The sequence below is a fragment of the Dendrobates tinctorius genome, unplaced genomic scaffold, assembly GCF_039654945.1.
Source record: "Dendrobates tinctorius isolate UK_male_01 unplaced genomic scaffold, ASM3965494v1 ptg000086l, whole genome shotgun sequence".
Lineage (NCBI taxonomy): Eukaryota > Metazoa > Chordata > Amphibia > Anura > Dendrobatidae > Dendrobates > Dendrobates tinctorius.
Genome location: NW_027361754.1, coordinates 49,991,386 through 50,016,312, shown reverse-complemented (window position 1 = coordinate 50,016,312; position 24,927 = coordinate 49,991,386). Strand labels below are relative to the sequence as shown.

At 42.0% G+C, this 24,927-nt stretch overlaps 2 protein-coding genes across 5 annotated transcripts in view; one reads left to right on the top strand and one right to left on the bottom strand.

The window, feature by feature from the left end:
- The window catches only part of LOC141097883 (probable glutamate receptor), a 48,251-nt gene extending 41,384 nt beyond the window's left edge, over positions 1-6,867 (top strand). The window contains exons 8-11 of the mRNA XM_073585385.1: positions 48-268; positions 832-1,057; positions 1,735-1,985; positions 3,360-6,867. Of these exons, the coding sequence (XP_073441486.1) occupies positions 48-268; positions 832-1,057; positions 1,735-1,985; positions 3,360-3,449 (788 nt within the window). The 3' untranslated portion in view covers positions 3,450-6,867. The remainder of the gene's footprint in view (positions 1-47; positions 269-831; positions 1,058-1,734; positions 1,986-3,359) is intronic.
- The window catches only part of PANK4 (pantothenate kinase 4 (inactive)), a 109,464-nt gene continuing 85,366 nt past the window's right edge, over positions 830-24,927 (bottom strand). For 2 of the 4 annotated variants that reach the window (XM_073585384.1, XM_073585383.1), the window contains exon 19: positions 19,717-20,108. In XM_073585384.1, coding sequence (XP_073441485.1) covers positions 19,895-20,108 — 214 coding nt within the window. In that variant the 3' untranslated portion in view covers positions 19,717-19,894. Of the gene's footprint in view, positions 2,272-18,153; positions 18,276-19,716; positions 20,109-24,927 lie in introns of those variants that run through there. The other 2 variants (XR_012234074.1, XR_012234076.1) reach the window with 2 other exon arrangements.

The window sequence follows — 24,927 nt, the reverse complement described above, 5'->3', positions numbered from 1 at the left end:
ACAATTTAATAATATGTATAAAAAATGATCTCCTTTATATTTCACAGGTGTGGAGCCTCAACCAAAGTCTGTGTCTGCCCGAATCATTGCCGTTATTTGGTGGCTCTTTTCCATTACTCTGCTGGCTGCATATGTTGCCAGCTTTGCCTCATTCATAAATAACGCCAAAGATCAAACATTAAAGATTGAAAAATTTGATGATTTGCTGAAGCAAAATAAAGTTGAGTTTGGGACATTAGCCAACTCCTCCACCTTCAATTTCTTTAAGGTAACTAAATCTCGTTTCGACTTTTTGCCATTTAGTCAATGGATAATCTACATTTGTGGCCAAAGATTTGTAATTTTTTGAGTCATTAAAATGAAATATCTCAAAATCAGATAGTAGTTTCATATACATAAATGTATAATATTGGGGGCTTTAACACTTAAAATATTTCTGGCTAGAAAGCATTTTTAAAATACAATTAAAACACTGATTTGGCTTCTACAGCCTGTATGTATCACAGTACATAGAGTGCCTTACCAGCCACGTCATTGGTCTCGTGTGTAGCCTTTATAGATCATTCTGGAGTACAAGCATAAGGGCCGCTCCCCCCCCCCTGCAATGTGACAAGGTTACTGACCGATTTGATTGATAACTCATTCTGTGATCTGCTTATGTACAGTGATAATCAAAGGCTGTAGAAATTACACAGTACAAAGAAAGTTATGAAACCCCTTGCAAAAAAATGCTTTTCAGCCAAAAAAAACATGTTTAATAAAAAAACGCCCCAAAGATTTCATATCCTAAAAAGAAATGATACCCCGACCCCTCATTTACCTTCCATACAGTATTCTAAGAACCCAACTTACCGAATGATTTATGAGTACATGGATAAAAGAAAGGATCGGGTCCTCGTGAAGACTTTCTCAGAAGGAGTCCAAAAAGTGAGAGAGTCAAACTACGCCTTCCTGGGGGAATCCATCAGCCAAGACTTTGTGGTGGCCAAACACTGTGATCTTGTCCGCGTGCCAGAAATTATTGGAGGCAGAGGTTACGGCATTGCTGCCTCATCAGGTATTTCTAAATCTGTTTTGCTGATTTCTGCCATCATTTCATGTAACCAAAATGTTATTGTTGGGGACGTGTGGTTAACATTTAAGATGGCATAAAAAAGATAAGGCATGTTGGATTTCAACATGCCCGATCTTCTGATCTGTAAGGAGGCTAAACACTTATGCATTGCTGAGCCTAATGTACATGTCTATGGTGAGGTTTGAGGAGCTCCCATCTTGTGTATGGCCAACTTTACGTGTGGATTATGATGAGGCTGGTGATGGGGCATAGCTGTACATACCCAGCTGTGCCATGCACCAGGCGGTAAAATGTCAGACCCACATGTTGGTCAGTGGATGCCTGCAGGTAAATAGTGATATGGCCATGAGCAATCATCTGCGTCATCTGTGATCACAATAATTAAACCATAAGATCTGCCTTGGGCACGACCGTTTTAATTGGACAAGATGCTGCAGCGTCCCGTGTCAGCGTTCATAAGCGTGAATGTATTGATCACTGAGTAGTTTTTTACATAGAAATAAGTGTGATACAAAAAAAAAGGGACTAAAAAAGATGCAGTGTGAACAAGTTCTAAAACTCCCAGCATAAATGGGACAGCCTTCATTTTGGTAGGAGCTCTAAATTTGCATTGGTGGCACAGAATAAAATCTCCATATTTCTCCTCTCCATGTTTGCAGACTCGCCTCTCATCAGACCTCTAACCATCGCGATTCTGGAACAATTTGAAACCGGCAATCTGGAGTATCTACGCCAAAAGTGGTGGGAAAACACGTGTACGGAAACACAAGCGCAGTCTGGCTGGGTGCCAGTACGACCCCATACCCTGGGTGGCATCTTTCTCATTCTGGGCATCGGTCTGGCTCTGGCACTGATCGTTTCATTCATTGAGTTGGTGTGTAAATCAAAGAGCAAGGGCGACCAACAGCAGGTAAATATTCCTTGATCGGATCCCATCCTGAATTCATAGAGTGCAAAATGTTATATTTCCAGTACAGAAAGTAGCGTTCACGCCTTCGTCACCACATACACATCGCGTAACATCCTTAATCCCTCAGTGGTTCCCAAGCTCAGACTCTGGGGCCGATGCAGGTCATTCTCATGCTTGGACTCCATGCAGGCAACACAGGTCAGTCTCATGCTTGGACTCTGCAGGGCCGATACAGGTCATTCTCATGCTCGGACTCTGCGGAGGCGACGTGGGTCGTTCTCGGACTCTACAGGGGGCAACACAGGACAATCTCATGCTTGGACTCTGGGGTCGACAGGTTATTCTTTCACCCTCACTTATATTTCCATACTACAAAGCACCAATTGGTAAGATGACTGTACAGCAACTGGTTGTAGTGAATGAATGACATTTACTATGAACCACAAATCATGGCGATCAACTTGCTGCTCCTAGATTAATAAAAACTTTAAATTACATGCAAGTACAAACTCTGAAATATTGTTCTCTAGATTTTCAGAATCAACAATACAGTCTATGGTGACAATTTTCTTGATGTCTACGAGTCCCAGATTTGTCCAGATTCTGACAGGTCCCTATTAGTGATGAGCAAACGTGCTCAGATACTAACAGACTGTCTTCGGCGTGCTCAAAAAACATGTCTGAGTCGCACCGGCTACATGTCTCACAGCAGTTTGATAGCCAAAACACACGCAGGGATTGCCTAACAGACAGGCCAAAACAAAATCACTTGGTTAGAACCTGAGCACGTCCGCTAATCATTAATCCTTATCTCCCTTCCTCAACATCAATTGTGGCTTCCGCTAACTTTAATCTGTAGGAAAGCTTTAAAAAAAAAAAGTTATATCAAGAGCCACTGACTTCTGAATGTCGTTACGACTATTGATGAACGCAAGTGCTTGTTGCTCAAGTTTGCATTGAGTATTGCGGGTGCTCCAGTGACACATTAGAGTCCCCACGGCCGCATGTTTCATGGCTGTTAGACATCCACAAAACATGTTGGGATTGCCAGCGTATGTCAGCCAATCCCACGTTTTTTGGATGTCTAAGGCTGTGGGGACTGGAACATGTCACTCGAGCACCCGCAGTACTCTATGGATACCCAAGCACCCTTGGCAAACACTGGTAAGGAGCACTTGCACTCATCACTAGTTATGACCTGACACTTCTCGCAAAGCCTGCACGTGTCCTGTTCCAATGGCACACTACCTATCTGGAGGCGAGGGTTTCTGGCTTTTGAGGGATAACCTCTTTGGAGTCCTACAACTCTTTACGGCATGTATAAGCCTTTTTCAAACGCACCACGGTTACCATCCATTGCATTTGTCTTTGCAGAAATCTTGCTGCTCTGCATTCGCAGAAGAAATAGGTCAGCGTTTTGGAAGAACACAAAATCGGGAAAGTCTGGAAAAGGTGCAACCATAAGATCATGGCTGGTTGGAGAAATGAGAAAAATCGATGAAGACTTGTAAATTTGCAGTGAATAACCTGCTTGCTGTAGAGGTGCCTTTCTGTACTCGTGCAATGACCAGTCATGATTACGATGCTCTCTCTCTCAAAGTCAGTTTTTTTGGTTTTTTGTTTTTTTTAACAATTATAAAATGACTGTTTTCTCAGACCTTAATTTAGTATAGATTCTCTTATGTCCCAGGGGTAACATGACATAACGATCACATCCTCACTCACTGATCAGGTACATGTGTATCTAAAAAAATAATTATTGGCTGGAAAACAATAGGAGAGAATTTATATCCTAAAAGGCAGATTGAGCAACCACTAATATTTGGTTAACTTGTACATAATCGCTCAGTAGACGAAGCCCCCAAACTCCCGACACGAGGCCTAGTTCTTTGACCTTGTTAGTCTATTAAAACTTCAACGTAATCAATCCATACGGATATTCACAAAGATCTGAGACTATCAATGTACGACAATGTAAAACAATGCAAAACCTCATTTTAGGGTGGGTAATAGACTTCTAAAAAGTAGATGGGGGGGGTTGTATTCCCAATGACCTATAATCAAACAAGTGTTAGCAACTAACATCTGCCCGAAGCCATGGATAGGAATGCTTGAAAAAAGTTTCAAGGTAAACAAAAAGTCTTCCTTCCTGTTTTTGTTCAGTCTTTAGAAAGAGCAGGCATGGCTCAAAAAGGTCAAACTGGCCTGATCCAACCTGAATGGAGCAGACTTGGAAGAGGTCAGAAGAAGCAAGGATGGCCAAGATCATAGAAAACAACTTTTCAAATTTGGTTTCACTGCAAATAGTGCAGTACAGAGGTTATTGCCATATTCCTGCTATGTCTAGTGCTGGCTGTGGAATGAGTCATCTGAGAATCGGTTAGTGAGCTCGTTCTGACGGGAAGAGTTTAACTATTTGGGCTCTTTCAGATGTCTGTGATCATCGGTTCCAGATCGGACTGACCATGCGTTTCCCGCCCCTGAGTGCAAAAGTGGTGATACTCAGTCTTGTGCATTGCGATCCATGATTGGACCAATGATCACAGACATCTGAAAGAGCCCTTATCCTTTCTTCGGAGCTCCTCTTGGCCAATTCATAACCACAAATTTTAGTTCCACTGTCATATGGTTATAAATTCTGCTATCAAAATATGCTCACTGATGGATCCTCACTTTAGTCATTCTGCAATAAGCACTGCAACACAAAAACTTTAGAAGGCAAACTTATGAATGAAACCCAATTGCAAAAAATGCCTCATACATTTAATTAAAAGATATACTGACACATGGGGGCATTTTTCTTTTAAATAGCAGTATTGTAGGTAAGATTATCCCTTTTCAGCCTTTGCATTGCAATGCGTGGCAATACTGCATTTTTGCAAAAACAAAAATTGCATACACTGCTGTGGCTTTCACTGAGGGAGGTCTACAACTCAAAATATACCCTAAAATCAGACCTGCTAACTTCCATAAAGAAATTGAAAAGTAAAAAATAAACAATACTTCAATTTACTGTCAAGCCAAATTTATAATCTAGATTGAAGCAGCCCAGATCATTACTATTTTGCATGTAGTTAAGCGTTGTGCTTAAAAAAAATTAAATAATGGGGTTATTGAGCGTGTTATAGGTTAGTGATAAAGAGCATTAATGTGGGCAGCCTGAAAAAATAAGATAGAAATTGGATGTTTAGATTTTGAACACCATCTGCTATATAAATGGGTGATGCTCTCACAGGTCTTCAAAAAGACAGATTGAGGGAAAGATGGATTGGGCATGTTAAGTAACCACATGCCCAATCGTTTCTTCCTACAAGATATTGAGCACCTGCTCGGCCGAGCACACGTTCATAGTGAAGAAATAGTGGTCAGACAATTTAATTCTGATCTAAGGCAGACGAGAATGCACTGAATGCACACCTATGATTACTCACGAGCCATTTTTGTAGTGACAAAGCTACAAATACAATGTACATTCACCTGTGCAGATCCAAAAAAATTAATGTGATACGGTCCTGATCAAAGCCAACATTATAAATTAGTGAGGGCTAATTTGAATAAGATTTTCCCATGGAGCATTGCCTGTCACACTCTATATTGAGTTGGTCTCTAAGGAGAACTCGCTCTTCCCCCAGAAATGTCACAAATCCTAGTTTTGGTGGTCTACTATCCACTGCTGCAAGTGGATGTTGCCCCGGGAGTACTATGCTCCAATGACATGAGATTTACTTACATATTGTACTTTTTGTGACATAAAAACTCATGTCAAAGCTTAATATCAATTATTTTTACCCTTTATGTGTTGCTCAAAAAATGAATTCAAAGTCAATCCAGCATATTTGGGGTAACTACAGAATTTAAAAGATTTTGAGAGATATTAATTGACTTTCTGGAGGACAGACCATCAATATTTCATTGGTGGGGAAGTCATAGATCGGATGATTCAAAATTACACACAATGTCCCATTCAGTGTAGCAGGCACAGTGCCAGACACTCCTAAGGCCTGTTTCACACTTCAGCTGTTTGACGTCAGTTGAAATCCGCCAAAGTGTGGAAAAAAAGGATCTGTTTCCGTTATGCAACAAATGGATGAACCGGATCCGTTTTCTGGACGGATCCGCCAGTGTATCAAATTTAAAGAGAGAGGGAGAGATTTTTCTTTCGTTTCTACTCCTCTCCGGTCCGGAGATATAGCCTCTTCCCTGTATAGAATTCTAGTCTTTTAGCCAACTAGGTGTGGCTTTTTTTAGATGACAGAAGAGTTTCAGACTACGCCCACTTGGCTAAAGTGACAAGTTACTACACAGAAAAGAGATGGCCATATCTCTGGAACGGACAGGCGTAGGAACAAAAGAAAAAAAATCACCGGATTCAGGAAAACAGCGGCATTTACACCAGGTAGAAAATTTACATATTCATGAGAATTGACTGATCCTGTTTAAGATGACAGTATAAGGAATTCAGAGGGAGAAGACTAATGCAGATTTGATCTAATCCCAGTAGTACATAAAGAGGTTCATTTGTAGGATTTGATAATTTACAACCATAGAAAAAGCATTGTTAAGAAAATACATAAACAATGACTTCTACTTTAGAACAGTGGGAACAATCACTCCCATCAGTGTCAATCTCACCGAGAGCAAACTTACCTTAGCATGTTGTAAATGCTGTAGTGATGGGGCAGGGGACATCGTGGTATAAAAGGCAGCTAGAGATCTCTACAGATATAGTATGTTTTTTTTTATTGGTGTTAACAGTATTAACCAGTGGTGATTGTGAGATCTGCAAGCAGAATATATACAGAACGTGGATGTATTCTAACATTTATTGACTTGCTACATTGATTCCTTTAATAAACGTGAAAAATGAAAAACAGTAAGAAAATTGGCATTGTCTGTCCTTGATCATATCGGTTCCTACCCCAACAATCCCCCTCAACAGTGTACACAACAGTGCTTCTCGACAGGCAGCATCAAAGTGACCCCTTTTTTCAATGAAGACTTAATGATTGCCGCAACTCAGTCTTCAGAAGCCCATGGCAATTAGTGTTTATCAGGGAACTTGTGGATGGCCAAACATACAGTTCTGTGAAAAAGTATTTGCCCCCTTCCTGATTTCCTACTCTTTTGCATGTTTGTCACACTTCATTGTTTCATATCCCCAAACAAGTGTAAATATTAGACCAAGATAACACAAATGACGACAAAATGCAGTTTTTAAAATGAAGATCTTTATCAAGGTAAAAAGAAATCCAAACCTACAGTGGCCCTGTGTGAGAAAGTGATTCCCCCTAAACCTAATAGCTGGTTGGGCCAACCTTAGCAGTAAAAACTGCAATCAAGCAATTGCAATAACTGATAGAGTCTTTTACAACACTCTGAAGGAATTTTGGCCCACTCAGCTTTGCAGAATTGTAATTCACCCACATTGGAGTGTTTCGAGCATGAATCACCTTTTTTTTTTTTTTTTTTTTTTTTTTTTTAGGGTTAAAAAAATATATATATTTATTTAAATGGAAAAAAAACAACCTGCATAAAACTTTATTAACAAAAAACTAAAAGTAATACCTTAATTGCTTATTTTTCATTAATTCCCTTAAAAAAAAAAAAACAGCAGTTAGCGTTGGTCTTTCTAGAAATGCCCTCTCAGCCAACCTCTGCTCATGGAGGTGGTTTGTTGCCCCTAGTTTGATTTTTGTTGCCCTCAGTGGCTGATCTGGGTTAGGACTAGTTTTCTTTCAAACATTTTTATTGAATTTTAGTAATAATATAGGGTTGAAAGGGAGGGGAGAGGAAGGGAATTAACATTAAGGGAAAGGGAAGGGAGAGGAAAGAAAAGGGAATAAAAACTAGAGAACTCAAGTCCATGTTAAAATACCTTACAAATACACAGCTAATTAATTAAATAGAATAACAAGACATCATGCAATGTTCGTGCAGACGAAGACAAGCTAGTAAATTCAAACCAATATAAATAATAGCTAAGTATTACAAAATTTAGCATTCCACACTTTCCATTTCACAGTGTATCTAGTCATACCATCATTAATCAGAGCAAACCTCTTTTCTAGGGAACTATGCTGGTGAACCTTATCTAGAATTTCTGAGAAAAGAGGGGGATCTGTTTTCTTCCACCAGTACGCTATTGCGTTTTTGACCACTAAAAATCCAGAGATAGTAAAGCTCTTTGCGGTGTGACTTCAAAGTTTTGGGAAAAAGAATTTATGTGGAGTGACACTTTCTTCCAGAGGTCTTTGATCTTTGTACAACCCCAAAATAAGTGAAACAAGTTTCCTTGTTGTCCACAGTTTCTCCAACAAAGAGGGGAATGTTCCTTATTTATATGGGCCAATCTAATAGGAGTGAGATACCACCTGGTTAAGATCTTAAAATATGACTCGTGAAGCGCCATTGAGATACCAGATCGGTAAGTTGACCTAATAGCGCTGTCCCAATGTTCATCCGCCATAACTATATTCAAGTCAGACTCCCATCTCCTCATGTACACATTTTTCGGGCTGACCACATCTCCATTAAAATAGTTGTATATATTTCTCAGACTCCAGGCAGTTTTGTTGTTTGTGTTGCCTAGCAATGAGATCAACATCTCCAGGTTCATAGTTTTAATGCGCATGAATTTCTGCACACTCTCCTTTAAGAGATAATAAAGGGTATGAACTCAGACGATGGCAAGTTGAATCACCTTTTTAAGGCCATGCCACAGCATCTCAAATCGGATTAAGCCCAGGACTTTGACTAGGCCACTCCAAAGTCTTAATTTTGTTTACATTAAGCCAGCTGGACTTCCTGGTGTTTTGGATCATTGTCTTGCTGCATATAACGCAAGTGCACTTCAGCCTGACATCACAAACAGATGGCTGGACTTTCTCCTTCAGGATTTTTTAGTAGACAGCATGATTCATGGTTCCACTTACCACAGCAAGTCGTCCAGGTCCAGAAGCAGCAAAATAGCCCCAGTCCATCACACTGCTACCACCATATTTTACTGTTGGTATGATGCTCCTTTACTGAAATGCTATATTACTTCTACACCAGATGTAATGGGACCTACACCTTCCAAAAAGTTGTGTCTTATCAGTCCACAGACTATTCTCCAAAAATTTGTGGGGATCATCAAGATATTTTCTAGCAAAACTGAGACTAGCCTTTATGTTCTTTTTTTGCTCCGCTGTGGTTTTCATCTTGGGACTCTGCCATGCAGGCCATTTTTGCCCAGTCTTTTTTTTTGGTGGGGTCATGAACACTGACCTTAACCCTTTCGCGACAGAGCCTGTTTTTGCCTTCGTGACTGGGCCTATTTTTTCAATTCTGACCAGTGTCACTTTATGAGGTTATAACTCTAGAACACTTCAACGGATCCTGGTGATTCTGACAGTGTTGTCTCGTGACATATTGTACTTCATGATAGTGGTAACATTTCTTTGATATGACTTGAATTTATTTTTTTAAAAAAAGGATATTTGTCGAATTTTGAAAGTTTTGCAATTTTCAAAATTTTATTTTTCTGCCCTTAAATCAGTCATATCGCACAAAATTAATAAATAACATTTCCCACATGTCTACTTTACATCTGCACAATTTTGGAAACAATTATTTTTTTTTGTTAGGAAGTTATAAGTGTTAAAAGTTGACCAGCAATTTCTCATTTTTACAACAAAATTTCCAAAACCATTTTTTTAGGGACCACCTCACATTTGAAGTGAGTTTGGAGGGTCAATATGACAGAAAATACCCAAAAGTGACACCATTCTAAAAACTGCATCCCTCAAGGTACTCAAAACCACATTCAAGAAGTTTATTAACAACTTCAGGTACTTGACTTGAATGAATGGAATGTGTAAGGAAAAAATAAATATTCAACTTTTTTTCACAAACATTTTACTTCAGAACCAATTTTTTTTTTATTTTCATAAGTGTAAAAAGAGAAAATGAACCATAATTTTTTTTTTGTGCAATTTCTCCTGAATACGCCGATACCCCATATGTGGGTGTAAACCACTGTTTGGGCGCACAGCAGAGCTCGGAAGGGAAGGAGCGTCGTTTTACTTTTTCAATGCAGAATTGGCTGAAATTGAGATCGGACGCCATGTCGCATTTGGAGAGCCCCTGATGTGCCTAAATAGTGGACGCCCCCCCACAAGTGGCACCATTTTGGAAACTAGACCACTCAAGGAAATTATCTAAATGTGTGGTGAGTAGTGTTGAGCATTCCGATACCGCAAGTATCGGGTATCGGCCGATATTAGCGGTATCAGAATTCCGATACTGACTTCCGATACTTATATCATATCGGATTCCGGAATCGGAATCAGAAGTTCAAAGTTGATTGACAGCCGAAATGACGTCATCATGATGCGCGGTGTGTGCGCATCATGATGCGCCGTCATTTCGGGCCTTCCGGGGGTCTCTGCCGGCCTGCCGGGGGGCTGTGTGGACTGCCCGGGGTCTGTACCGGCCTGCCGGGGGGCTGTGCCGGCCTGCCGGTGGTCTGTGCACCCTGTGGGGGTCTGTACCGGCCTGCCGGGGGGCTGTGCTGATGTCCGGGAGTCTGTGCAGGCATCGTCCGATGGGACTACAAGTCCCATCGGGCGATGCCTGCTACCATGACAGTGATTGACACATTAGCCAATGATGGGACAGTAGTAGTCCCATCATCCGGCTAATGTGTTAAATGTAAAAAAAAAAAAAAAATACATGCATGCTACATACATACTACATGCATGCTACATACATACTACATGCTACATACATACTACATGCTACATACAGTGCCTACAAGTAGTATTCAACCCCTTGCAGATTTAGCAGGTTTGATAAGATGCAAATAAGTTAGAGCCTTCAAACTTCACACAAGAGCAGGATTTATTAACAGATGCATAAATCTTACAAACCAAAAAGTTATGTTGCTCAGTTAAATTTTAATAAATTTTAAACATACAAGTGTGGGTCAATTATTATTCAACCCCTAGGTTTAATATTTTGTGGAATAACCCTTGTTTGCAATTACAGCTAATAATCGTCTTTTATAAGACCTGATCAGGCCGGCACAGGTCTCTGGAGTTATCTTGGCCCACTCCTCCATGCAGATCTTCTCCAAGTTATCTAGGTTCTTTGGGTGTCTCATGTGGACTTTAATCTTGAGCTCCTTCCACAAGTTTTCAATTGGGTTAAGGTCAGGAGACTGACTAGGCCACTCCAACACCTTGATTTTTTGCCTCTTGAACCAGGCCTTGGTTTTCTTGGCTGTGTGCTTTGGGTCGTTGTCTTGTTGGAAGATGAAATGACGACCCATCTTAAGATCCTTGATGGAGGAGCGGAGGTTCTTGGCCAAAATCTCCAGGTAGGCCGTGCTATCCATCTTCCCATGGATGCGGACCAGATGGCCAGGCCCCTTGGCTGAGAAACAGCCCCACAGCATGATGCTGTCACCACCATGCTTGACTGTAGGGATGGTATTCTTGGGGTCGTATGCAGTGCCATCCAGTCTCCAAACGTCACGTGTGTGGTTGGCACCAAAGATCTCGATCTTGGTCTCATCAGACCAGAGAACCTTGAACCAGTCTGTCTCAGAGTCCTCCAAGTGATCATGAGCAAACTGTAGACGAGCCTTGACACGACGCTTTGAAAGTAAAGGTACCTTATGGGCTCGTCTGGAACGGAGACCATTGCGGTGGAGTACGTTACTTATGGTATTGACTGAAACCAATGTCCCCACTGCCATGGGATCTTCCCGGAGCTCCTTCCTTGTTGTCCTTGGGTTAGCCTTGACTCTTCGGACAAGCCTGGCCTCGGCACGGGAGGAAACTTTCAAAGGCTGTCCAGGCCGTGGAAGGCTAACAGTAGTTCCATAAGTCTTCCACTTCCGGATGATGCTCCCAACAATGGAGACAGGTAGGCCCAACTCCTTGGAAAGGGTTTTGTACCCCTTGCCAGCCTTGTGACCCTCCACGATCTTGTCTCTGATGGCCTTGGAATGCTCCTTTGTCTTTCCCATGTTGACCATGTATGAGTGCTGTTCACAAGTTTGGGGAGGGTCTTAAATAGTCAGAAAAGGCTGGAAAAAGAGATAATTAATCCAAACATGTGAAGCTCATTGTTCTTTGTGCCTGAAATACTTCTTAATACTTTAGGGGAACCAAACAGAATTCTGGTGGTTTGAGGGGTTGAATAATAAATGACCCTCTGAATAAACTTTTCACAATTTAAAAAAAAATTAAACAAAGAAATAACATTCTTTTTTGCTGCAGTGCATTTCACACTTTCAGGCTGATCTACAGTCCAAATGTCACAATGCCAAGTTAATTCCGAATGTGTAAACCTGCTAAATCTGCAGGGGGTTGAATACTACTTGTAGGCACTGTACATGCTACATACATACTACATGCTACATACATACTACATATATACTACATGCATGCTACATACATACTACATATATACTACATGCATGCTACATACATACTACATGCTACATACATACTACATATATACTACATGCATGCTACATACATACTACATGCTACATACATACTACATGCATGCTACATACATACTACATGCATGCTACATGCATGCTACATGCATGCTACATACATACTACATACATACTACATACATACTACATACATACTACATACATACTACATGCTACATACATACTACATGCTACATACATACTACATGCTACATACATACTACATATATACTACATGCATGCTACATACATACTACATATATGCTACATACATACTACATGCATGCTACATACTACATGCATGCTACATACATACTACATGCAACATGAATGCTACATACATACTACATGCATGCTACATACATACCACATATATACTACATACATACCACATATATACTACATACATACTACATGCATGCTACATACATACTACATGCATCCTACATACAATACATTCATACAATACATACATACTACATGCATGCTACATACATACTACATGCTACATACATACTACATACATACTACATACATGCTACATACAATACATTCATACAATACATACATAGACATACAGTACATATAACATAGAGTAACATACTTACCAATACTTGTCACATTGTTCCCCGAAGCCATTGTCTTTTACGGAATAAATATTAACATAACAAACCACAAAAATACTCACCCATGATCCGAAGCAGTCCACGAGTGTGTCCCACGACGATCTTGGGTAGAGAACTGCAGCATCAGCTGATGCTGCCTCTCTCTACGGGCTGCAGGAATCCAATGACGGAAGGTAGGTATCCTTCCGCACTGTATTCCTCCGCCACTTAAAAAAAAAAAAGTCCCTAGTCTCACTTTATGGTAAAAGCTGTGTGGGAAATTCCCACGCAGCCCGTAGAGAGCGGTCGCATCAGCTGATGCTGCAGTTCTCTACCCAAGATCGTCGTGGGACACACTCGTGGACTGCTTCGGATCATGGGTGAGTATTTTTGTGGTTTGTTATGTTAATATTTATTCCGTAAAAGACAATGGCTTCGGGGAACAATGTGACAAGTATTGGTAAGTATGTTACTCTATGTTATATGTACTGTATGTCTATGTATGTATTGTATGAATGTATTGTATGTAGCATGCATGTAGTATGTATGTAGTATATATGTGGTATGTATGTAGCATGTAGCATGTAGTATGTATGTAGCATGTAGTATGTATGTAGCATGTAGTATGTATGTAGCATGTATGTAGCATGTAGTATGTATGTAGTATATATGTAGCATGCATGTAGTATGTATGTAGCATGTAGTATGTATGTAGCATGTATGTAGCATGTAGTATGTATGTAGCATGTAGTATGTATGTAGCATGTAGTATGTATGTAGCATGTAGTATGTATGTAGCATGTAGTATGTATGTAGCATGTAGTATGTATGTAGCATGTAGTATGTATGTAGCATGTAGTATGTATGTAGCATGTAGTATGTATGTAGCATGTAGTATGTATGTAGCATGTAGTATGTATGTAGCATGTAGTATGTATGTAGCATGTAGTATGTATGTAGCATGTAGTATGTATGTAGCATGTAGTATGTATGTAGCATGCATGTGGTATGTATGTAGCATGCATGTGGTATGTATGTAGTATGCATGTAGTATATATGTAGCATGTAGTATGTATGTAGCATGTAGTATGTATGTAGCATGCATGTAGCATGCATGTAGTATGTATGTAGCATGTAGTATGTATGTAGCATGTAGTATGTATGTAGTATGTATGTAGCATGCATGTAGTATATATGTAGCATGCATGTAGTATATATGTAGCATGCATGTAGTATATATGTAGCATGCATGTAGTATATATGTAGCATGCATGTAGTATATATGTAGCATGCATGTAGTATATATGTAGTATGCATGTAGCATGTAGTATGTATGTAGCATGCATGTAGTATATATGTAGCATGCATGTAGTATATGTAGCATGCATGTAGTATATATGTAGCATGCATGTAGTATATATGTAGTATGCATGTAGCATGTAGTATGTATGTAGCATGCATGTAGTATATGTAGCATGCATGTAGTATATATGTAGCATGCATGTAGCATGTATGTAGCATGCATGTAGTATATATGTAGCATGCATGTAGTATATATGTAGTATGTATGTAGCATGCATGTAGTATGTATGTAGCATGCATGTAGTATATATGTAGCATGCATGTAGTATATATGTAGCATGCATGTAGTATATATGTAGCATGCATGTAGTATATATGTAGCATGCATGTAGTATATATGTAGCATGCATGTAGCATGTAGTATGTATGTAGCATGTAGCATGTATGTAGCATGTATGTAGCATGCATGTAGTATATATGTAGCATGCATGTAGTATATATGTAGCATGCATGTAGTATATATGTAGCATGCATGTAGTATATATGTAGCATGCATGTAGTATATATGTAGCATGCATGTAGTATATATGTAGCATGCATGTAGTATATATGTGGTATGTATGTAGCATGTAGTATGTATGTAGCATGTAGTATATATGTAGTATGTATGTAGCATGTATGTAGCATGCATATAGTATATATGTAGTATGTATGTAGTATGTATGTAGCATGCATGTAGTATGTATGTATGTAGTATTTTTTTTTTTTTTATTATATTTAACACATTAGCCGGATGATGGGACTACTACTGTCCCATCATTGGCTAATGTGTCAATCACTGTCATGGTAGCAGGCATCGCCCGATGGGACTTGTAGTCCCATCGGACGATGCCTGCACGGACCCCCGGACATCAGCGCAGCCCCCCGGCAGGCCGGCACAGCCCCCCGGCAGGCCGGTACAGACCCCCACAGGGTGCACAGCCCCCCGGCAGGCCGGCACAGCCCCCCGGCAGGCCGGTACAGACCCCCACAGGGTGCACAGCCCCCCGGCAGGCCGGTACAGACCCCCACAGGGTGTACAGACCCCGGGCAGTCCGCACAGCCCACCGGCAGGCCGGCACAGCCCCCCGGCAGAGACCCCCGGAAGGCCCGTACAGACCCCCGAGAGGCTGTACAAGGGCAGGAAAGGGTTTTTCCAATTCCGATACCGGAAGTCTCATAGACTTGAATGGGACTTCCGGTATCGGCATCGGCAATACCGATACTTTTTTTTAAAGATCGGCCGATCCATTCCGATCCGATATTTTGAAGTATCGGACGGTATCGCTCAACTCTAGTGGTGAGCACTTTGAACCCCCAAGTGCTTTACAGAAGCTTATATCGTAGAGCCGTGAAAATAAAAAATAATTTTTTCCACAAAAATGATTTTCTCGCCCCAAAATTTTTATTTTCCCAAGGGTAAAAGGAGAAATTAGACCCCCAAAGTTGTTGTGCAATTTTTCCTGAATACGCCGATACCCCATATGTGGGGGTAAACCACTGTTTGGGCGCACGGCAGAGCTCGGAAAGGAAGGAGCGCCGTTTGCCTTTTTCAATGCAGAATTGGCTGTAATTGAGATCGGACGCCATGTCGCGTTTGGAGAGCCCCTAATGTGCCTAAACAGTGGAAACCCCCCAACAAGTGACACCATTTTGGAAACTAGACCACCCAAGGAACTTATCTAGAGGTGTGGTGAGCACTTTGAACCCCCAAGTGTTTCCCTAAAGTTTATAATGTAGAGCCGTGAAAATAAAAAAAATCTTAGTTTTCACAAAAATGATCTTTTAGCCCCCAATTTTTTATTTTCACAAGGGTAACAGGAGAAATTGGACCCCAAAAGTTGTTGTCCAATTTGTCCTGAGTACGCTGATATCCCATATGCGGGAGAAAACTACTGTTTGGGCAAACAGTGCATCTTGGAAGGGAAGTAGTGACGTTTTGGAATGCAGACTTTGATGGAATGGTCTGCAGGCGTCATGTTGCGTATGCAGAGCACCTGATGTGCCTAAACAGTTGAAACCCTCCAATTCTAATTCCAACCCTAACCCCAACACACCTCTAACCCTAATCTCAACCCAACACACCCCTAACACTAATCCCAACCATAACCCTAGCCACAACTCTAACCCTAATTTTAGCCCCAGACCTAACTTTAGCCTAATACTAGCCCTAACTATAGCACTAATCCTAACCATAGCAGTAACTATAGCAATAACCCTAACTAGATCACTAGCCCTAACCTGCTGTATCTGCTTTTTTTTTTTATTTTCTGAAAAGATTGTTGACTGGCACAGCTGTTGCCAGCAGCACTTGTCACACTGTTTCTCCTCTGATCTCTCACTGACAGGAGATCAGAGGAGAAACAGCATTACTATGAGGCAATTCGCCGGGAAAGCTCGTTGCTACAACAAACTTTCCCAGTGATCTCTCTCATTGGCTGCTGTGACGCTGACGTCATCAGGACCAGAACCAATCAGGTCTCGATGAGGTCGGGGGTCACAAGAAGCATTGTGCGCCAGGATCCCCGCTTTATAAGGTACGTGGGGGTCCCGGGGGGCACAAAACCGCCGACCGTAGACAAACGTCAGCGCTGCACAAAGGCCAGCAAGCGCCGACGTTTATCTACCATCGGTCAGGAAGCAGTTAACTGAGGCAATGGAGGCCTGCCGTTCTTTGGATGTTGTTGTGGGATCTTTTGTGACATCTTGGATGAGTCATCCCTGTGCTCTTAGGGCAATTTTGGTTGGCCAGTCACTCCTGGGAAGGTTCACCACTGTTCCATGTTTTTGCAATTTGTGGATAATATCTCTCACTGGTTTTCTGGAGTCCTAAAGCTTTAGAAATGGCTTTATAACCTGTTCCAGACTGATAAACAAAGTAATTGAGGGCAGAGCAGAATACTGTAGTGTGCAGGCGCCAGACCTCTCTGACCTTTCCCGGCACCTGCGCACTGCAGTACTTTACTCTGCCCTCAACAGGGCAGAGAAAGTACGCCTGCGCAGGAGCAGCGGCAGAAGTAAGGAGGAGGACGTCATCTCTAGAAGATGGGAGGCGCCGGACCAGACCGCAACACCCACCGCCCCCGCCCCCCGGTGAGTATAATATAACTTGTTTTTCTTATCTTTCAGGTTACATCTGGGGCTTATTTACAGCATTACAGAATGCTCTAGATAAGCCCCTGATGTTGGTGGCCGTAGCTTATAGGCCGAAAATGGGGTGACAGATTCCCTTTAATAATAAAGACCTTTATTTAAAAACTGCATTTTGTGTTTGCTTGTGTTATCTTTGTCTAATATTTACATTTGTTTGGTGATCTGAAACATTTAAGTGTGACAAACCGACAAATGAATAGGAAATCAGGAAGGGAGCAAACACTTTCACACAACTATTTGTATTACATGGGAAGACAGTTTACCCCTCTGATGTTAAGGCCATGTTCACATTGCATTAAAATTTTGCACTGAAACTTTTTCCAGTGTATAATGTAAATTGAAACTGATACCCAACAGTGGTGGCAATCATCCCTTTTGCAACTTTTTTTAAATCATGATCTTGATTTAAACAAACAAAACGAGAAATCTTTTCACACTGGAAGCTAAATTATCAGTGGAGATGAAGACTCGGGTACCCAAACCTTTTTCCAAAGTTTTGTTTCACCAATAGTGGATCCAAAACAAATATTTTTGATCCAAACTCAGTTTTACAACTGTGCATAGTAGAAACATTTACCTTCTGGGCTTTACAAGTCATCACTACCAGGATCGTCCGAAGCTTCCATTACAAGACGTAACATTTCTGCGTTCCACAGTCATTTACTTCTTCTTGGAAATACTGAATAATAAAAACCTTTGCTAGAACAGAAACAGAAGATCGAGTGCAGATATCTACAAGATTTCCTGGAAAAGGAAAATAAAAACCAAAAAAGCAGATTTTACAGAACTTGGGTCGGATTCACATGCCTATGTTTCACGGTCCAAGTATGGATCATCTGAGGAACTCCTGACCCATATATGCCGATCTCAGGAGACCCGCAGATGTGTAAATCCACCTTAGAATAAATTCAGTCTGTGATTAGAATTTACATTTGGAGCACATGAGATAGTGTTTAGTAACTTGTATAGTCCTGTCAGTAAACAGCTATTATGTAAACAGGCGGCGTTGTCCGGTTAAAGTCACTAGCATGTATCGTGTGTCCTTACTCCAGGAAAACAGACTGGAGAAGACCACCGGAGCATCAGCCCTGCAGCTTCTGCAAAGGTGCTTAAAGGGAAACTGTCAGTTCATGCAAACCTTCCTGGGTGCAAATGGATATTCAACTGATGGGAAAATAAACTATTAATCTTTACGTAAATCAGATTTGCAAAGGGTGCAGTTAGTACATGCCCATGACCACTGCAGCCAATCACTGGTTTCTGCTTTATGTTGTACATGCAAGAATCACTGCTGAGACCAGTGATTGCCTGCAGTAGTCACATGTATGTACTGCATTTTCATTTCATTGCTTCAGGAAGACAATAATTGATGGGAAACAAGTTGAAGATTATCCCAAATAGTCACAGGCAAGAAGATGTTTAGGACATTTTTACAGACATTGTGTAGCTTTAACCTTAAAGGGAACTAGACACGTCTGATAATGCTGCTAACTTGCAGATACTAGGTTAATCTGCAGACTAATTAGTTAGAAGTGTGCCTTGCTGCCATGCTAAAAGCACAACTCCTGTCATAAATGTAACCTTATTCCTCCTGCGAGCCGTCGGCTTTCAGTCATACAGTCATGTTTGTACACAGTGAGCAGTGGCTCTACGCACGCCCTGGCACTTTGACTGACAGCAGTCTCAGCCTGCTTTTCCTTGATGCATTGCAATCAGTCAAAGTGTCGGGGCGCACTTAGAGCCGCTGCGCACTGTGTACTGACACGACCGTATGACTGAAAGCCGGCGGCTTCAGGGAAGAATAAAATTTAAGGACTGCAGCTACTGAAACAAAATTAAAGCTATTAACCCCAATATCTGCAGACTAACAGCTTAAGCTCCACTCCATTTATTGTCTATGAGACTGCCAAGTGCAGCGCTCTGCTATTTCCGGATCTCATTGGCTGGATCGCCAGTGAATAGCAAGTTATCCTCTATCAGATAGATAAGATAAAAGGTTATGCCCCCTAAAAAATACAAATTACTTTCAGAAAAAATCCCCCTTACATGAGCCCTGATGAATAAAGCACAATAAAAATGTAACATCAATATTCTCAGGATCCCGATGTAAAAGTTTATAGAACAAAATAGTGTAAAAGAGTCATATATAATTTAAATTTATTTATATATTTATATGGGCGCAGGCAGTCCCTTTTATCTCACCACAAAAGCACAATATAAATACAGCAATGTCCCCCCCATCCCTGTAATAAAAATACATTCTTTACAATCGAATAAAACTAGCGCTGAGGAATGGGTTGTGCTGCGGTGGAGTCGTCTCATTTGGGTGGAGTCTCGTATTTGAAAACGACACTAAAGATTTTGCCTCCCAGTCTCTCCGCCAGCCATGAGTTCTTGATGACGGCAAGTTTCAGGCTTTCGCATTGCAGGACTGCATAGTAGTTTGTGTGGATGGCGCGGCCCATCCCTTCAATGATCACCAGGTCGGTGTTTCTCTCTTTCACCAGCATCGCGAGGCTTTTGTCCAAGCGACTGTAGACAAGATTCAGAAAGTTATCAGAACCAAGAAGCTACCGGCAGGTCTCGGTCGGTGTCTCTCTCTGAAACTGCAGCTCCAACCGACGTCACTGCCACCTCGGCCAACCCACATGGCCACCTCAGCCAACGCACACAGGCGAGCTCACTCGGCCATGCAGATGCCAGGAGGCAGTACTGTCCATTCACACCTTCTCAGGGTCTGTGGAGGTTCCAGCATTTGGACACCTATAATCACACATTTACCACCAATATGTGATCATAGGCAGCCAACAGCCATTAGGATAATCCCTTTAAGTGATTGCTTCAAATCAATTTTAGATCAGTGAACAGGAAAACACATTAAGGCATAATCAAAAGTGCCAGGGAGAAAAAAAGAAGCCAATCTCCAACTTTTGTTCCAGTCCATAATAATTTTGACACCACTAATGTGAAAATACTCATCCGATGCCATCTTTTTTCAACTCTGACATAAGTCCTTGCCCAAGATTAGGCTTCCAAATATCCTACACGCATCACTATCCCCAATCTTCTATTACCGTTCCTGAACTGCCTGTGCACCACTACAATGCCACTCTCAGAAGCACCCTGTACCAAGTGGCGCCCCTCACCCTCAGAATCTCCAAACACAGAGTATAACAGCCCTGGCTGACACCGCAAACTGGATTTCTCCAGCGATGCTCTAGGAGTGCCGAACGCCTATGGAGGAAAACTCGCACACCAAAAGACTACATCCACTACAAATTTATGTTAAGAACCTATAACTCTGCCCTTCACCTCGCCAAACAGACCTACACCACCACCCTGATCTCCTCACTATCGAACAACCCAAAAAAACTTTGACACCTTTAACTCCCTCCTCAATCTGAAAGCACAGGCCCCTATCAGACATTTGTGCTGATGACCTGACCTCCCACTTTATAGAGAATATTCGTCAGGAAATCCGCTCCCAGCTACCAAGTTCTGTGACTCCCATCCCTCCTCACATCTCACCCCATCACAGAAGTCGTCTCCAGGCTCCTCTCTTCTTCTCTTCCTACTACATGCACTACGGACCCCATTCTCTCACATCTCCTGCAGTCTCTCTCTCCAGTCGTAACTACCCAATCTCTCCCTCTCCTCTGGTAATTTTCCCTCCTCCTTCAAACACTATCATTACTCCATTATTGGGGTCCCTCAGGGCTCAGTGCTTGGCCCCCTTCTCTTCTTGCTCTACACGGCCCCAATCGGACAGACCATCAGCAGATTTGGCTTTCAGTACCATCTTTATGCTGATGACACACAACTATACACGTCATCCCCTGACCTTACCCCCGCTGTACTACAGAACACTAGTGACTGTCTGCAGTCTCCAACATCATGTCCACGCTCTATCTAAAACTCAACCTTGCCAAAACTGAACTTTTTCTGCTCCAGGTGTCCACTGACCTCCCGAAATCTGACACTGCTCTCTCTGGGTGTGGGCCCACAACAATGTCTAGGCAGCAGGCATGCTGTCTGGGTGTTATGTTTGACACCAATCTTCCTTTACCTCCTATATACATACAATCTCTTTCCCACTATTGCTACTTACACCTAAAGAACATCTCTAGAATCCACCCCTTTCTCACCATGGAAACAACAAAAACCCTCATCTTTGCTCTCATCCACTCCCTCCTGGACTACTGTAGTGCTCTTAATTGGTCTCAACCTCATTCGACTTTCCCCTCTCCAGACCATCCTAAATGCAGCAGCCAGGGTTGTCTATCTGTCTAACAGGTACTCGGACGCCTCCGCTCTGTGCTAGTCATTGCACTGGCTCCACATATATTATAGGATCCAATTTATGCTGCTTGTTCTCACCCACAACCTGTCCCACAGTGCGACACCTCCTACATCTCCTCCCTCATTTCTGTTTAATCGACATACCTGCTTGTTAGGCTCTGCAAGCGACTTTCGACTAACATCCATACTAATACGTACCTCCCCCTCCCGGCTCCAAGATTTCTTACGAGTTGCACCAATCCTCTGGAATGCGCTGCTCCAAGAAATCAAGACCCACAACATCCAAAATCACTACAAATATTAACTGGTGACCAGTGGAGAAGAGCGATTATTTCAATGTTCGATTCTGCGCACGATCGCCAAATTTGCAATATTCGCCGTTTTAAATCGCCGAATATAGCCAAACATACACAGCACAAAAGCCAGTGTTTCCCACGCTGAGCGACAGCATGGGAAACACCGGCGCAGCGCTTCTGATCGGCATTGAAATCATCCCCACCAGTCAGAGCCGCGGTTCAACCCGCTATCAAAGGACAGCATGAGCGCTCAGTTGTGATCGGAAGTCTAAAAGTTTACCTCCAGTCACTAAAGTCAGCTGATGGGACTACAGCTCTCATCAGCTGACACCTGCTGCCGCTAATAACAGTGAGACCAGGAGAGGTGGATGGGAGTATTCATCAGCTGCTCCTGCGCTGTAAATAAATTAAAAAAAAAAAAAACTGCGTGGGTTCCCCTGTATTTTTGATAACCAGCCAGGCAAAACTCATAGCTGGGGGCTGCAACCCTCAGCTGTAAGCTTCAGCAAGCTTGGTTATCAAGAATAGAGGGGTCCCCACGCCGTATTTTTAACTATTTAAATAATTTTAAAAAAACGACGTGGGTCCCCCCCATTTTTTACAACCAGCCTTGCTAAAGCAGAGAGCTGGGGACTGATATTCTCAGGCTGGTAAGGTGCCATGGATATTGGCCCCCCCAGCCTAAAAATAGCAGCCCGTAGCTGCGAGAAAAAGCGCATCTATTAGATGCGCCAATTCTGGTGCTTTGCCCGGCAATATAATATCATATCATAGATAGATACAAGAAAAGCCGGCAATTCGTTAACTGTAAAATCATTGCAGGAGCAGACAGGATAGAAGAGATGGATTACATACAGTAAATACAAATAGCATAGGTAGATATATAGATGTCTGTGAGAAATACAATTAGTCCAGTGTGTGTGCAGCTTATTGCATTTAATTAATAAAAGATTATTATTTGGAAAAAAAATGGCATGGGCTCCCACATAAATTTTCGTAACCAGCTGAGGGAAAGCCAATGGCTGGGGGCTGATGTTTATAGCCTGGGAAGAGGAGTAATACCCATGGAGCCTCCCAGGCTATTAATATCAGCTCACAGCTGTATAATTAGCCTTTAAAAAAAATGATGTGGAGTCCCCCTATAATAAATAACCAGCAAAGGCTATGCAGACAGCTGCAGGCTAATATTAATAGCCAAGGAAGGGGCCATGTATACTCGCCAACCCAGGCTAAAAACATCAGCTCTAAGGCCGCCCCAGCAAAGGTGCATCTCTAAGATGTGCCAATTCTGGCACTTAGCCTCGCTCTTCTCACTTGCCCTGTTAGCGGTGGCAAGTGGGGTGATAGTTGGGAGGTTGATGTCATCTTTGTATTGTCAAGTGACATCAAGCCCCGAGGTTAGTAATGGAGAGGTGTCAATAACACGCCACCACTACTAACCCCATAGTCATACTGTATAAAAACACAGACACCCAGAAAAAAATTCCTTTAATAAATCTTAGTTAAGCCATACTTATGACCTCACCCATTCCCTCACAGTCAGACCCTAAGCACACGCTGCTCTGTGTTTGCTGCATGACAGACTGCATGGTCGCATCATGCATCCATGCAGCCTGCCATCTAGATGTAGCAGAGCTAGACCCGTAGTGGGACAAATGGATTAAAAGCATCTCTGTGGAAAGGTGAGGAATTTTGTTTTTTGTTTACACCTCTTTTGGAGATGACGAGGGCATCGGGGGAATTGGCGAGGTCACAAGCATGGTTTAATTAAGATTATTAAAGGAGTCTGTGTGTTTCTTTCAATTAAAGGACTTTTTCTGGGTGTCTGTGTTTTTATACAATATGACTATGGGGTTAGTAATGGGGGGCGTCTTATTGACGCCTCTCCTTTACTAACCTTGGGGCTTGACAATACAAAGGTGACATTAACCCCCCCTCTAACTATCGCCCCAATTGCCATCGCTACAGGGCAAGTGGGAAGAGCGAGGCTAAGTGCCAGAATTGCGCCTTTTCTGGGGCGGCTGAGAGATGATGTTTTTAGCCTAGGAGGGGGGGGGCAATATCTATGGCCCCTTCCTAGGCTATTAATATCAGCCTGCAGCTGTCTGCATAGCCTCTGCTGGTTATTAATTATAGCGGGACCCCATGTCATATTTTTAGGGTCCCCCATTTTAACAGCCAGTATAGGCGAAGTATACAGTTGTGAGCTGATATTAATAGCCTGAGAAGGTCCATGGGTATTACCCCCTTCCCAGGCTACAAACATCAGTCCCCAGCCATCTGCTTTCCCTCCTCTGGTTACGAAGATTAGTGTGTGTCACTGATATCTGTATATATATGAATTCGATGTGTTTATATCTATTCTAACCTGTCATGCTGTGATTTTACTGAATGCGGCACATGAATTGACGGCTTTTATCTATCTTTTACTGAATGTTATGGACTCTTTCCAATTTTAAGAAAAATGCTTGTGTTATCGATCACGAATCCGAATGTACCACTGTACCATATTCGTGCCGAATTTATGCTTGGAGATCGTTTTCTGAACATATTCGCTCATCTCTAGTGACACCAGCTCATGCAGCCTTCACCTATCCCCCATTCCCTCAAGATAGCTGGACCATCATTGTAAATAAGCCCCAGTACTATGTCTGGGGCTTATTGTAGATTGTAAGCTAATTGTAGATTGTAAGCTCTCACGAGCAGGGTTGTCATTTTCTTTGCTTTAATTATTGTATTATCTTTAATGTTGTTCC